At 46.8% G+C, this 14,604-nt stretch overlaps 1 protein-coding gene across 3 annotated transcripts in view; it reads left to right on the plus strand.

Annotated features, from left to right (window-relative positions):
• The first annotated feature begins 212 nt into the window (after positions 1 to 212).
• Positions 213 to 14,604, plus strand: part of LARP1 (La ribonucleoprotein 1, translational regulator) — a 145,287-nt gene continuing 130,895 nt past the window's right edge. For 2 of the 3 annotated variants that reach the window (XM_063928359.1, XM_063928360.1), the window contains exon 1: positions 213 to 701. In XM_063928359.1, coding sequence (XP_063784429.1) covers positions 464 to 701 — 238 coding nt within the window. In that variant the 5' untranslated portion in view covers positions 213 to 463. The remainder of the gene's footprint in view (positions 702 to 14,604) is intronic. The other variant, XM_063928361.1, reaches the window with a different exon arrangement.

A 14,604-nucleotide genomic window follows, 5' to 3' on the forward strand; every position in this document is an offset into this window, starting at 1 on the left:
TGTACAGCTGGGGTAAGCAACATGAAGCACTCCAGCTGCTGTGAAACTATACATCCCAGCAGCCCTGGCAACGTTTTACAGGTCATGCTGGGATGTGTAGTCCCACAGCAGCTGGATTTGCACCCTTTGCCAAACCCTGAGATCGAAAGTAACGTAAGAAGAATGAATGGGCCTGGTTCCCCTGCTGACCCTCACCACACACACACAGTCCCACCTCCTCCCCCCTCCCTGCAGGGAGCGCGCACGTCGGCGTGTCTCAGAGCGCGTCCCCGCACAGTCCCATCGCGTGGTCTTCCTTGGCTTCCATATTGCAGCAGCCGCGGTGACTTCGGGAGGCCGCCCGGTGATTGCTTACCCTACGCCTGTTGCCCAGAGCGCTCTGCCCGCGTCCCTGCACGCCCTGTGAGAACAGGAAAGCCCGGGGGTCTGACACCTCATCCCCGCCCGGGTGGTGGTGGGGGACATGGCGACTCAGGTAGAGGCTCCGCTCTTGCCACCGCCGCCCCTGCAACAGCAGCCTCCAGCGGACAGCGAGGTGGAAGAAAGGCGGCCGCCGGAGGGAGGGAAGCAGGAGCTGGGGCAGGAGGGCGATGAAGCGCTGGGGCGCAAGGAGTTTGTGGAAGCTCCTCCGCCCAAGGTGAACCCATGGATCAAGGCGAGCGGTGGCCACGGAGGGCCGGTCAATGGGCAGCTCCCGGCAGGTACGTGCACCAGCAGATCCGCCGTGCTATCCGGGTAGATGGGCTGTTTGACGGATTGCAGCCCGGGTTACTCCTGGATGGGGTGTAATAACGAGGGGGAGGTGTATAATGCCACTTGCATGTCTTCCCCACTGTAATGTGCTATCTCTGTGTCCCATATTCCCGGCAGTAGGGGCAGATCATGTGTAGTGTGCCGCTCATGCTGTTCTGCAGCTCCGATCTCGGGACTGTGTGCGGGCGGTGCTGGGAGTGTCTCTCATTAGGGATCTGAGCACCATGTGGGTGAAATGTGCTACTGTATTATTATTTTTAAATGTATAGGGATCATCCTTGTTGTGGTTGCCCCCCAGCTTTTATGTCTTTTAGGGGGTGCTTATAAGGTCACCTGCTTGATTTCCCCCTCCCAGTACTAGGCTTGTGACACTGGAGAGAGAAACGGGGGGCGGTGACAGAAGGGGGAAGGGGTTGCCTAGTACACCCTTTGATGACACTGCAGTCTGGCCTAGTGGGTGGAGGATCGGTGGCTCCACACTATGCATGTGTCCCTCCTGCGAGGCGGACAGGTGGGAGAAGATGATACGGTGTGATACCGTGTGGCGGCTGCACAGCGCCCGGCGGCTGAGGGGTTAATGAACTGTCCAAGTCCAACGTTCCAATTTCAGAATGTTCATGGTCCAACGTTCCACTGGCCCCGCCCACCCCCTGCTACTACCCAGCATTCCCCATTCAGACAGGCAACGTGGGTCTCCTGTCCTAGGCCTAAGGGCCTCTCTGTACACCATGCACACGCTGTTCAGCCCCGGCTATACTGGGTGCGGGATCCGGTGCCACTTCACCCTCCCTCTTCATTCCCTCTGAGCCATGTGGGTTTAATTCAAAAACAGTGGTAGGCTAATTGGAATCTGACAATAATAATAAAAATAAATAAATAATAATCTGTGTGTGGGAATAGAATATAGATTGTAAACTTCCCTGGCGCATGGGCTGATGTGAATACCCAAACTCTCAGTAAAGCGCTGAGAAACATGAGCACTAGTGACTAAAATAATAATCGGCATCTACCAAACGTCCCAGTGTTGCTGTGCCAGGCCGATCCCTGCTTTAAATGCAACCCTCCCTTTCTCCTCACTTGGGAGCATGCAGCACCATGGGGGTTAGTTAGGCCTTGGCGAGTCTCCCATGCTTTGCTGGCACCCTGCGGGTCTGCAGAGCTCATTCCTCTTCCCCTCCGTGCTGATAAAAATAGCCCTGGCTGCTACACTCCCAGCTATAAGTGGCAGTGCGACCTGGTGGAGAGCATGTGGGCATAAATCTTGATGTTTGTGTAGCAGTGTGAGTGACTGCTGCTCACTGGGACAGAGCATGTGCTCATTGGTTTTGGTACTTCCCTGTTAACACACCAACTCCATTACACTGTAAAGCCCCAATTAAAACTACAGTAGCTGCTGAACATGTCGCAAACTTTGAGTTGAGAGAATGCGGACTAAAGGATCTAGTCTTAGGTGTCCTGGTGTTTAGGTTACTTAGTATATCCTTTTATTTTTTGTATCAAATGCAAATATTTAATGTGATTAAAGGACCAACTAAGTTAATAAGATACTTGTATTTTCCATAGGATTGTTTGCCAAAGAAAATTATCTTAAGTATATATATTTTTTTCTTTTAGCTAAGTTCTGAAGTAACTTGTTTTAATGTTTTTGTTTTTTTTTAGTTAGTAAACGTTGAGTCTCCCTTATCCAAAATGCTTGGGACCAGAGGTATTTTGGGTATGGGATTTTTCCGTATTTTGGAATAATTGCATACCATAATGAGATATCATGGTGAAGGGACCAAAGTCTAAGCACAGAATGCATTTATGTTACATATACACCTTATACACACAGCCTGAAGGTCATTTTAGCCAATATTTTTTATAACTTTGTGCATTAAACAAAGTGTGTCTACATTTACACAATTCATTTATGTTTCATATACACCTTATACACACAGCCTGAAGGTCATTTAATACAATATTTTTAATAACTTTGTGTATTAAACAAAGTTTGCGTACATTGAGCCATCAAAAAACAAAGGTTTCACTATCTCACTGTCACTCAAAAAAGTCCGTATTTCGGAATATTCCGTATTTCGGAATATTTGGATATGGGATACTCAACCTGTATTTCTCAGTTTTGCAGTTTTTATTTGTATAACTATGCTGCTTGTGATTTAGATTATGTAATTAAAATATTTTGGACTGAAATATTCCACTTCTGTAGTTTATTGGTGTATGTGTTTGTATATAATTTATAGAGCAGCACGGAGGAGCAATGGTCAGCATTGCCATCTCGAAGCCCTGGGTTTGTGGGTTAGGTACCAATCAGTGTGGAGTTTGTATGTCCTCCCTTTGTGAGGGTTTACACCACGGATGGGGAACCTTTGGTCCTCCAGCTGTTGAACTACACATACCAGCATGCTTTGCTAGAGTTTTGCTATTTGGCCATGCTAAAACTGTTGCAGGGCATGCTGGGATGCGTAGTTCAACAGCTGGAGGGCCGAAAATTCCCCATCCCTGGTTTACACCAACCATTCAAAAACATATCAGCATGTAAATTGCATTCTCACAAAAATAACCCAATGCGATGTGCCGCCCGGCATCGCTGCGGTGCCCGGCTGATCTCCTATTTGCCATATACGGTGGCGTGGATATCACTTCTTTGGGTGTGAGGAAAATTTTTTGTTGCTTAGGGGCCTGATGTGCCATTCTGAAACTTGACATGTCCCCCCCCCCTCCCCCCCCCCCCCCCCCTCCTATGGGGCATTTGTTTAATAGGTGATCAAAATTGCACTTTCCCTGTCACTTTAGATGGGGCAATATGCAATTCTTTTGATTATTCGCATCCTGCAGTGCTGGGTTTAGCTGCATAAAATGGCTAAACCCGACTAAAGTGCTGTGAAAAGTGCAGTTTGGGTTCCGAAACGGGTAATTTTTCAGACACTTCGTCTTGCCAGCACAGGGTGTCCGAGCTGAAATATTAGATCGCCCATCTGCAGACACAGTTGAATAGCTGCCGGCTGCACGCACGGGTGCGGGGGTTGGCTATAACAATTGAATCGCCCTCACAATGTCAGGTGACAGGTTCTGATAATGCTGGGTTCATCCTTTGGGTCCAGCGTCTCTCCGTTATTCTCAGTGGGGTCGATTCAATTCAGCAACAGTTGAATAGCGCCTGAATTAGCTCCCGACGCTATTCAATTCAGCTAAAGTTAAGTCGGAGAATGCCCGTTCTTGCGGACTTAACAGGTTGTTTTGTCAAGAGAACAGGCATTCTCCGACTTAACTACCCGTGGCACTGCTGATTCCCGACAGAATCCCGGCAGCTCTTTTGTTGGTTTTCTTCTCTCACTCCCCGGGGCTGAGAGAAGAATTCCCGACAATTGAGGGTAACTAGTCGCTGTATTGAATAGCGCCGGGAGCTAATTCCCAGCGCTATTCAACTGTTGCTGAATTGAATCGACCCCAGTATGTCAACCAGTTTTTTATTTTACTTGGTCTGCAAGTACACGGTCAGTAGTAAATATCAAAATAGAACTTTGAATATGAAATACTATACAACGGCCACCAGCAGCTGCTGAGTTAAATCTCCCAGAGTTCCTGAACATTTACTGGTTGGTTGACTCTTCTGGGGAAAGCTGCATTTAAAGTTGCTGAAGATATTGAAATGTTTCTAGTTCTGCCATAGAAACTTGATCATGTTCTTGTGGGCCCGTCATCCATAGACAGAGAGAGAGGGTGTTAGCAATTACACTTTGAGTGTGATACAGCTTATGAAAACCTGGGGTGTGGTATGTAAGGTCTACAGTAAGTAGGTCGACCACTATTGGTCGACAGGGTCTAGGTCGACATGCGTTTTTGATGGGGGGGTTGTGTCGTTTTCTCCGTACAGTGACCGGGAACCCCAATTAGTGCATCGTGTCCCCTCGCATGGCTCGCTTCGCTCATCATGCTTCGGGCAGGTTACCATTCCCAATCGTAGTCCACATGTATCGTTAAGTATGAAATAGTAAAAAAAAAAAAATGTGAAAAACTCATGTCGTCCTAGAACATGTTGACCAAAAGACCCTGTCGACCTACGTACTGTCGACCTAAAGACCGATTCCCGAAAACCTGAATCTTCTTTCTTATCAAGCAAAATAAAGCATGACGTGAAATGTGCAGCTACACCCTGTGCTAATGACACAAGCTTTCTCTTTCATTGCATATAATAATAATAATAATAGTGGTGTTTAGCGCGCTCTCTAAACAGGACTCAAGCCGATGTAGACACCTTGTCACAAATCAGAAGGGCTATAATGGGAATAGGCACACTGGTATGTCGAAGACTGCAAGACGACCCATAAATAATGCGATTTGAAAGCATTTTAACAGTGCAGGCTTTACAGTTTCAAACATGATTTCTCATATTTGAAGATGTCAAGTTAAGACTTCAAGTGCAGTATTCAATTGTTTGAACTGACGGCAGTCAGCAGATGATGCCCAGCGGAGCTATTCAATTGTAGCTGCGTCTGTGCACGATCAGCTGACAGCACCGGAATTTCAGTGCGACAAATGACTATCGCCTCAAATATGTTTTGGGCACACTGTGCCTGATGGAACAATTTAATTGTTGCTCCAATTGGGGGTGCATGCTGTGGGTGCCCATTATTTCTGCTCGTTCCCTCCTGATTAAAAGGGGCAATACTGCCTAGCTCTTCACACTGTTATTATTATTAACAGTTTCTTATATAACGCAGCATATTCCGTTGCGCTTTACAGTTTGTTCTGAATGCCCCCCCCCCCAAAAAAAATAAAATAAATAAAAAAAAAATGGTTGTCCACAGTCAGAACAAACATCAGCACATCGCTTTGATATTGCGGGCAGCATGCAAACACGGGCGCCCATAAAACAGTTTAGTTGCCCCCTTCATGTTGGGATGCTGGTTTCGACCGGGTGGTCTTCAGGTTGCTGGCGACCACCATACCGGCGCCGGAATCCTGACCGCCGGCATACCGACATCTTTTCTCCCTCTTGGGGGTCCACAACCCCCCTGGAGGGAGAATAGATAGCGTGCCACAGTGCCCGCAAGGGACTAATTTGCGCTCGCCCAGCTGCCGGTATATAAATTGCTGAATTGAATTGACCCCAATGTACACAAACTTTGTTTAATACACAAAGTTATTAAAAATATTGTATTAAATGACCTTCAGGCTGTGTGTATAAGGTGTATATGAAACATAAATGAATTGTGTGAATGTAGACACACTTTGTTTAATGCACAAAGTTATAAAAAATATTGGCTAAAATGACCTTCAGGCTGTGTGTATAAGGTGCATATGTAACATAAATGTATTCTGTGCTTAGATTTAGGTCCCATCACCATGATATCTCGTTATGGTATGCAATTATTCCAAAATACGGAAAAATCCGATATCCAAAATACCTCTGGTACCAAGCATTTTGGATAAGGGATACTCAACCTGTGTGTGTATGTATATGTGTGTGTGTGTGTATATGTATGTGTATATATATATATATAGTGTGTAGATGCTCAATTAGCTTAGTGATATCATTCAGGTGCTCGAAAGGGAGGGGTGAGTGTGTGTATAAAAAAAATATATATATATATATATATATATATATATATATATATATTTGCTGCTCATAACATTAACCTTTTTGTCGGATACTTCTGTTAGTAGTTAGCATTTGTTAAGACATACCAGCAAAATTTAAAGGGGCGATATGTGAGCCAGGCTGACTATTGTGCTATCGGATCACTAAATATAAAGTACCTGTAGGAATTTGTATAAAAGCAATCACTAATATCTAAAAGTTTGTATTGGTATAAGCCTTAACACTGTATGCAGTTTAACCAAGCAGGCTGAATCTCAGAATCTGTATCAGTGGTCTAAAACAAGCAATTTGCCTTATGCATTTATTTCACAACCAAGGTGGCGATTCATTTCTTTGTAGCTCCCGTATAAAACTGCATGGGACCTATTCAATTGTTTGCACAACCAGCCCCGAGACTACACTTATCGCAAATTTCTGCCCACACCCTACTGAGATGGGAGCAGAGTTCAGCGAACATTAGGGCTTTTAGGCTGGTCTCCGTTCCCTGGGCAGCTATAATTGCAGCACACTTGACACTGTAGAAGCTGCTTGATGCAGCTAATGCCTGGCATTCTCACGTGGGAAAAGGGCCAGTCGCACAAACATTTGCATAGCTTCCCTGGGAGCTGCAAACAATTGAGTAGCCCCAACAAAGTCACATAGACGTAACCACAGCCTATTTTATGTCTACTCTGACAGATAATTGTTTCTAAAAAAAAAAAGTGTAGGCAAAACCTGTGCTTTGAAATGCTTGTTTTATTTTTCCTGGACATTCAACATGCACCTAGAAATTGACCTCTCATATGTAGGGCCATCTTATGTGAGGGCAAAACAGACTTGTCTTTCGGAAAAAGTCAACAGTAGATCCTTACAGGTGCTTTACATAGTGGGAACCCTGATTACATGTTTTGTTCGGTTAAGCACTTAATCTCCTCATTCCAGTCAAGTACATCTGCTGTGTAACTGGGACTGAGGAGAGTTCAGAGGCTGTCTGTCGCTTCTTTCATGACATTCTCCAAACCACCATTCATAATTGTCTTTGTATGACCTTTTTGTGTGTAATGTACAGTGGGTTTATCAAAGTTCCTCCCATTATTAATGTTGCTGCCTGCATGAGTTTGAAATTTTAAATAGACTGCACAGTTGCTTACCTGTAAACATGCTGTCTTGTACTGAATTGAGACATGCATTTACTGTTCACATTTTAGGGCCAAGTCCATTTGACAGCATGGTGGCTTGGTTGGAAAGCACTGCTGTCAGCCATATGGTTCCACTGTTTACATTGGTTCCCTCCAACATTTAAAAAAAAAATATATATATATATTGGGGTCAATTCAATTCGGCAACTTATGAATAGCGCCGGGAATTAGCTCCCGACGCTATTCAATTCAGCTAAAGTTAAGTCGGCGAAAGCCCGTTCTCGCCGACTTAACAGGTAGTTTTGTCGGGAGAACGGGCATTCTCCGACTTAACTACCCGCGGCGATGCTGATTCCCGACAGAATCAGCCTCGCGCCGGCCGCGCGGCAGCACTTTTGTCGGTTTTCTTCTCTCACCCCCCGGGGATGAGAGAAGAATTCCCGACAATTGTGGGTAACTAGCAGCTGAATTGAATAGCGTCGGGAGCTAATTCCCGGCGCTATTCATAAGTAGCCGAATTGAATCGACCCCATAGGTAGCTAAACATACACAGACTGCTAACTTAAATGGATTCTTGCATGTGTGCTAATTTAGAACATAATGTCCAATCACATGAACTGTATTACACAGTATATTCAGCGAGAATGTCACATGGTCAATGGTGAAGGCTTTTCTACCTAGAAACCAAGCATTTTGAATGGAATTAATCTACTGTATTCTGCCAGCCAGGAGGGGAATATTGGTACACGTGATGCACAATGGTGTGTTCTGGCTTCAGAGACCTTGTGCACACTTACAGTATGCATTCAGGGGGAGGATTCAATTAATTTGTGGGCGCCAACTGGTGCAGTTAAATTATCTCCACACGCGCGCCCGACCGAAGCAACAATAGAATTGTTCCATCGGGGGCCATCTGGTGGCAGCTGTGGAGGACGACAACAATTGAATCGCCTGAGAATTTCTTGAATGAGGGCTGGCTGGACAAACAGGTCCCCCTTCCCCCACACCTAAGAGAGGATGACTCAGAATTAACTCTGCTCATGTAACTCAAGTTTAAAAGACAAATATACTATAGCTGTTTGAGTTCAAGGATTTAAATGTACTATTACATAGAGCTGTTTTCTCTAACGTCCTAGAGGATGCTGGGACTCCGTAAGGACCATGGGGAATAGACGGCCTCCGCAGGAGACATGGGCACTTTAAGAAAGACTTTAGACTCTGGGTGTGCACTGGCTCCTCCCTCTATGCCTCTCCTCCAGACCTCAGTTTGAGACTCTGCCCAGAGGCAGATGGGTGCACTGCAGGGAGCTCTCCTGAGTTTCCTGCTAAGAAAGTATATTTGTTAGGTTTTTTATTTTCAGGGAGCACTGCTGGCAACAGACTCCCTGCATCGAGGGACTGAGGGGAGAGAAACAGACCTACTTATATGATAGGCTCTGCTTCTTAAGCTACTGGACACCATTAGCTCCAGAGGGAGTCAGAACACAGGTTTGCCCTGGACGTTTGTCCCAGAGCCGCGCCGCCGTCGTCCTCACAGAGCCAGTAGAAAGAAGCCGGGTGAGTATGAGAAGAAAGAAGGCTTCAAAAGGCGGTAGAAGACTTCGTGAGCTTCACTGAGGTAACGCACAGCACGGCAGCTGTGCGCCATTGCTCCCATACACCTCACATACTCCGGTAACTGTAAGGGTGCAGGGCGCATGGGGGGCGCCCTGGGCAGCAATATAAATCTCTTATTTGGCAAAAGAGAGCATATATACAGCTGGACACTGTATATATGCATGAGCCCCCCGCCAATTTTACACTTTTAGCGGGACTGAAGCCCGCCCACGAGGGGGTGGGGCTTCTCCCTCAGCACTCAGCACTCCCTCTCAAATAATAGCACTTTAAGGCAGGTAGTGTACAACGTTTCAATGACTTTATTCCGTCATTTTCCTCAGGATTTAACCTGAGGAAAATGACGGAATAAAGTAATTGAAACGTTGTACACTACCTGCCTTAAAGTGCTATTATTTGAGACACCAGGAGTGCCACGGCTTTTATATATATATATATATATCTATCCAGGTCCGGCACTCCGCCTGTATAGCTGGGATACTTTGCCTGGGTGCCTTCTATGAGAGGACAGCACCTCTCCGATATACACACCAATAGTAGCAGCACTCCAGGACAGCAGAACAATTTCAGAATAACTGTGTTGTTTTATTGCATATTATCAACGTTTCGGGGTGTTACGTTGATAATATGCAATAAAACAACACAGTTATTCTGAAATTGTTCTGCTGTCCTGGAGTGCTGCTACTATTGGTGTGTGTGTGTGTGTGTGTGTGTGTGTGTGTGTGTGTGTGTGTGTGTGTGTGTGTGTATATATATATATATATATATACGCACACGCACGCGCGCGTCTACTGGGTTCTAGAGTCAACGCTATGTCGATTTCTGCTAGAAGTGTCCTGTTGCACATGCAATGGACAGGTGATGCCGACTAAAGGAGGCATATGGAGTTGTTGCCTTACAAGGGTGAGGAATTGTTCGGAGAGGGCCCCTCGGATCTCGTCGCTACGGCAGGTAAATGAATTTTTTTGCCATATATTCCCTCACAATCTAAGAAAGCGCCTCATTATCAAATGCAGTCCTTTCGTTCCAATAAAAACAAGAGAGCACGTGGTTCGTCCTTTCTTGCCAGAGGGAAAAAGCTGCACAACACAGCTAGTTCCCAGGAACAGAAGTCCTCCCCGGCCTCTGCTAAATCCACCGCATGACGCTGGGGCTCCCCTGAGGGAGTCAGCTCCTGTGGGGGCACGTCTTCGACTGTTCAGCCACGTCTGGGTCCACTCACAGGTGGATCCATGGGCAATAGAAATTGTTTCCCAGGGTTACAAGCTGGAATTCGAAGTAGTGCCTCCTCGCCGGTTTTTCAAATCGGCCCTACCGAAACAACCCCTGGAAAATAAGATTTTACTTACCGATAAATCTATTTCTCGGAGTCCGTAGTGGATGCTGGGGTTCCTGAAAGGACCATGGGGAATAGCGGCTCCGCAGGAGACAGGGCACAAAAAGTAAAGCTTTTCCGATCAGGTGGTGTGCACTGGCTCCTCCCCCTATGACCCTCCTCCAGACTCCAGTTAGGTACTGTGCCCGGACGAGCGTACACAATAAGGGAGGATTTTGAATCCCGGGTAAGACTCATACCAGCCACACCAATCACACCGTACAACTTGTGATCTAAACCCAGTTAACAGTATGATAACAGCGGAGCCTCTGAAAGATGGCTTCCTTCAACAATAACCCGAATTAGTTAACAATAACTATGTACAATTTATGCAGATAATCCGCACTTGGGATGGGCGCCCAGCATCCACTACGGACTCCGAGAAATAGATTTATCGGTAAGTAAAATCTTATTTTCTCTATCGTCCTAGTGGATGCTGGGGTTCCTGAAAGGACCATGGGGATTATACCAAAGCTCCCAAACGGGCGGGAGAGTGCGGATGACTCTGCAGCACCGAATGAGAGAACTCCAGGTCCTCCTTAGCCAGAGTATCAAATTTGTAAAATTTTACAAACGTGTTCTCCCCTGACCACGTAGCTGCTCGGCAAAGTTGTAATGCCGAGACCCCTCGGGCAGCCGCCCAAGATGAGCCCACCTTCCTTGTGGAATGGGCCTTTACAGATTTAGGCTGTGGCAGGCCTGCCACAGAATGTGCAAGTTGGATTGTGCTACAGATCCAACGAGCAATCGTCTGTTTAGACGCAGGAGCACCCATCTTGTTGGGTGCATACAATATAAACAACGAGTCAGATTTTCTGACTCCAGCTGTCCTTGCAATATATATTTTTAATGCTCTGACAACGTCCAGTAACTTGGAGTCCTCCAAGTCACTTGTAGCCGCAGGCACTACAATAGGCTGGTTCAGATGAAATGCTGACACCACCTTAGGGAGAAAATGCGGACGAGTCCGCAGTTCTGCCCTGTCCGAATGGAAAATCAGATATGGGCTTTTGTAAGATAAAGCTGCCAGTTCTGACACTCTCCTGGCCGAAGCCAGGGCTAGAAGCATGGTTACTTTCCATGTGAGATATTTCAAATCCACCTTTTTTAGTGGTTCAAACCAATGAGATTTTAGGAAGTCCAAAACCACATTTAGATCCCACGGTGCCACTGGAGGCACCACAGGAGGCTGTATATGCAGCACTCCCTTAACAAAGGTCTGGACTTCAGGGACTGAAGCCAATTCTTTTTGAAAGAAAATCGACAGGGCCGAAATTTGAACCTTAATAGATCCCAATTTGAGACCCATTGACAATCCTGATTGCAGGAAATGTAGGAATCGACCCAGTTGAAATTCCTCCGTCGGAGCACTCCGATCTTCGCACCACGCAACATATTTTCGCCAAATTCGGTGATAATGTTGCACGGTTACTTCCTTCCTTGCTTTAATCAAAGTAGGAATGACTTCTTCCGGCATGCCTTTTTCCTTTAGGATCCGGCATTCAACCGCCATGCCGTCAAACGCAGCCGCGGTAAGTCTTGAAACAGACAGGGACCCTGCTGAAGCAAGTCCCTCCTTAGAGGTAGAGGCCACGGATCTTCCGTGATCATCTCTTGAAGTTCCGGGTACCAAGTCCTCCTTGGCCAATCCGGAACCACTAGTATCGTTCTTACGCCTCTTTGCCGTATAATTCTCAATACTTTTGGTATGAGAGGCAGAGGAGGAAACACATACACCGACTGGTACACCCAAGGCGTTACCAGCGCGTCCACAGCTATTGCCTGCGGATCTCTTGACCTGGCGCAATACCTGTCCAGTTTTTTGTTGAGGCGAGACGCCATCATGTCCACCATTGGTCTTTCCCAACGGGTTACCAGCATGTGGAAGACTTCTGGATGAAGTCCCCACTCTCCCGGGTGAAGATCGTGTCTGCTGAGGAAGTCTGCTTCCCAGTTGTCCACTCCCGGGATGAACACTGCTGACAGTGCTATCACATGATTCTCTGCCCAGCGAAGAATCCTTGCAGCTTCTGCCATTGCCCTCCTGCTTCTTGTGCCGCCCTGTCTGTTCACATGGGCGACTGCCGTGATGTTGTCCGACTGGATCAATACCGGTTTTCCCTGAAGCAGAGGTTCTGCCTGGTTTAGAGCATTGTATATTGCTCTTAGTTCCAGAATGTTTATGTGAAGAGACGTTTCCAGGCTCGTCCATACTCCCTGGAAGTTTCTTCCTTGTGTGACTGCTCCCCAGCCTCTCAGGCTGGCGTCCGTGGTCACCAGGATCCAATCCTGTATGCCGAATCTGCGGCCCTCCAATAGATGAGCACTCTGCAACCACCACAGAAGAGACACCCTTGTCCTTGGAGACAGGGTTATCCGTAGGTGCATCTGAAGATGCGACCCTGACCATTTGTCCAACAGATCCCTTTGGAAAATTCTTGCGTGGAATCTGCCGAATGGAATCGCTTCGTAAGAAGCCACCATTTTTCCCAGGACTCTTGTGCATTGATGTACAGACACCTTTCCTGGTTTTAGGAGGTTCCTGACAAGCTCGGATAACTCCTTGGCTTTTTCCTCCGGGAGAAAAACCTTTTTCTGAACCGTGTCCAGAATCATCCCTAGGAACAGCAGACGAGTTGTCGGCATTAACTGGGATTTTGGAATATTCAGAATCCACCCGTGCTGTTTTAGCACTTCTTGAGACAGTGCTAATCCCATCTCTAGCTGTTCTCTGGACCTCGCCCTTATTAGGAGATCGTCCAAGTATGGGATAATTAATACGCCTTTTCTTCGAAGAAGAATCATCATCTCGGCCATTACCTTTGTAAAGATCCGAGGTGCCGTGGACAATCCGAACGGCAGCGTCTGAAACTGATAGTGACAGTTTTGTACAACGAACCTGAGGTACCCCTGGTGTGAGGGGTAAATTGGAACGTGGAGATACGCATCCTTGATGTCCAAGGATACCATAAAGTCCCCCTCTTCCAGGTTCGCTATCACTGCTCTGAGTGACTCCATTTTGAACTTGAACTTCTTTATGTACAGGTTCAAGGACTTCAGATTTAGAATAGGCCTTACCGAGCCATCCGGCTTCGGTACCACAAAAAGAGTGGAATAATACCCCTTCCCTTGTTGCAGAAGAGGTACCTTGACTATCACCTGCTGAGAGTACAGCTTGTGAATGGCTTCCAACACCGTCTCCCTTTCGGAGGGGGACGCTGGTAAAGCAGACTTCAGGAAACGGCGAGGTGGATCTGTCTCTAATTCCAACCTGTATCCCTGAGATATTATCTGCAGGATCCAGGGATCTACTTGCGAGTGAGCCCACTGCGCGCTGTAATTTTTGAGACGACCGCCCACCGTCCCCGAGTCCGCTTGAGAAGCCCCAGCGTCATGCTGAGGCTTTTGTAGAAGCCGGGGAGGGCTTCTGATCCTGGGAAGGAGCTGCGTGTTGCTGTCTCTTCCCTCGACCTTTGCCTCGTGGCAAATATGAATAGCCCTTTGCTCTCTTATTTTTAAAGGAACGAAAGGGCTGCGGTTGAAAAGTCGGTGCCTTTTTCTGTTGGGGAGTGACTTGAGGTAGAAAGGTGGATTTCCCGGCTGTAGCCGTGGCCACCAAATCTGATAGACCGACTCCAAATAACTCCTCCCCCTTATACGGCAAAACTTCCATATGCCGTTTTGAATCCGCATCGCCTGTCCACTGTCGCGTCCATAAAGCTCTTCTGGCCGAAATGGACATAGCACTTACCCGTGATGCCAGTGTGCATATATCCCTCTGTGCATCACGCATATAAAGAAACGCATCCTTTATTTGTTCTAACGACAGTACAATATTGTCCCTGTCCAGGGTATCAATATTTTCAATCAGGGACTCTGACCAAACTACCCCCGCACTGCCCATCCAGGCAGTTGCTACAGCTGGTCGTAGTATAACACCTGCATGTGTGTATATACTTTTTTGGATATTTTCCATCCTCCTATCTGATGGATCTTTAAGTGCGGCCGTCTCAGGAGAGGGTAACGCCACTTGTTTAGATAAGCGTGTTAGCGCCTTGTCCACCCTAGGAGGTGTTTCCCAGCGCTCCCTAACCTCTGGCGGGAAAGGGTATAATGCCAATAATTTCTTTGAAATTATCAGC

Source organism: Pseudophryne corroboree, chromosome 6 (assembly GCF_028390025.1).
Source record: "Pseudophryne corroboree isolate aPseCor3 chromosome 6, aPseCor3.hap2, whole genome shotgun sequence".
Taxonomy (NCBI): Eukaryota; Metazoa; Chordata; class Amphibia; order Anura; family Myobatrachidae; genus Pseudophryne; species Pseudophryne corroboree.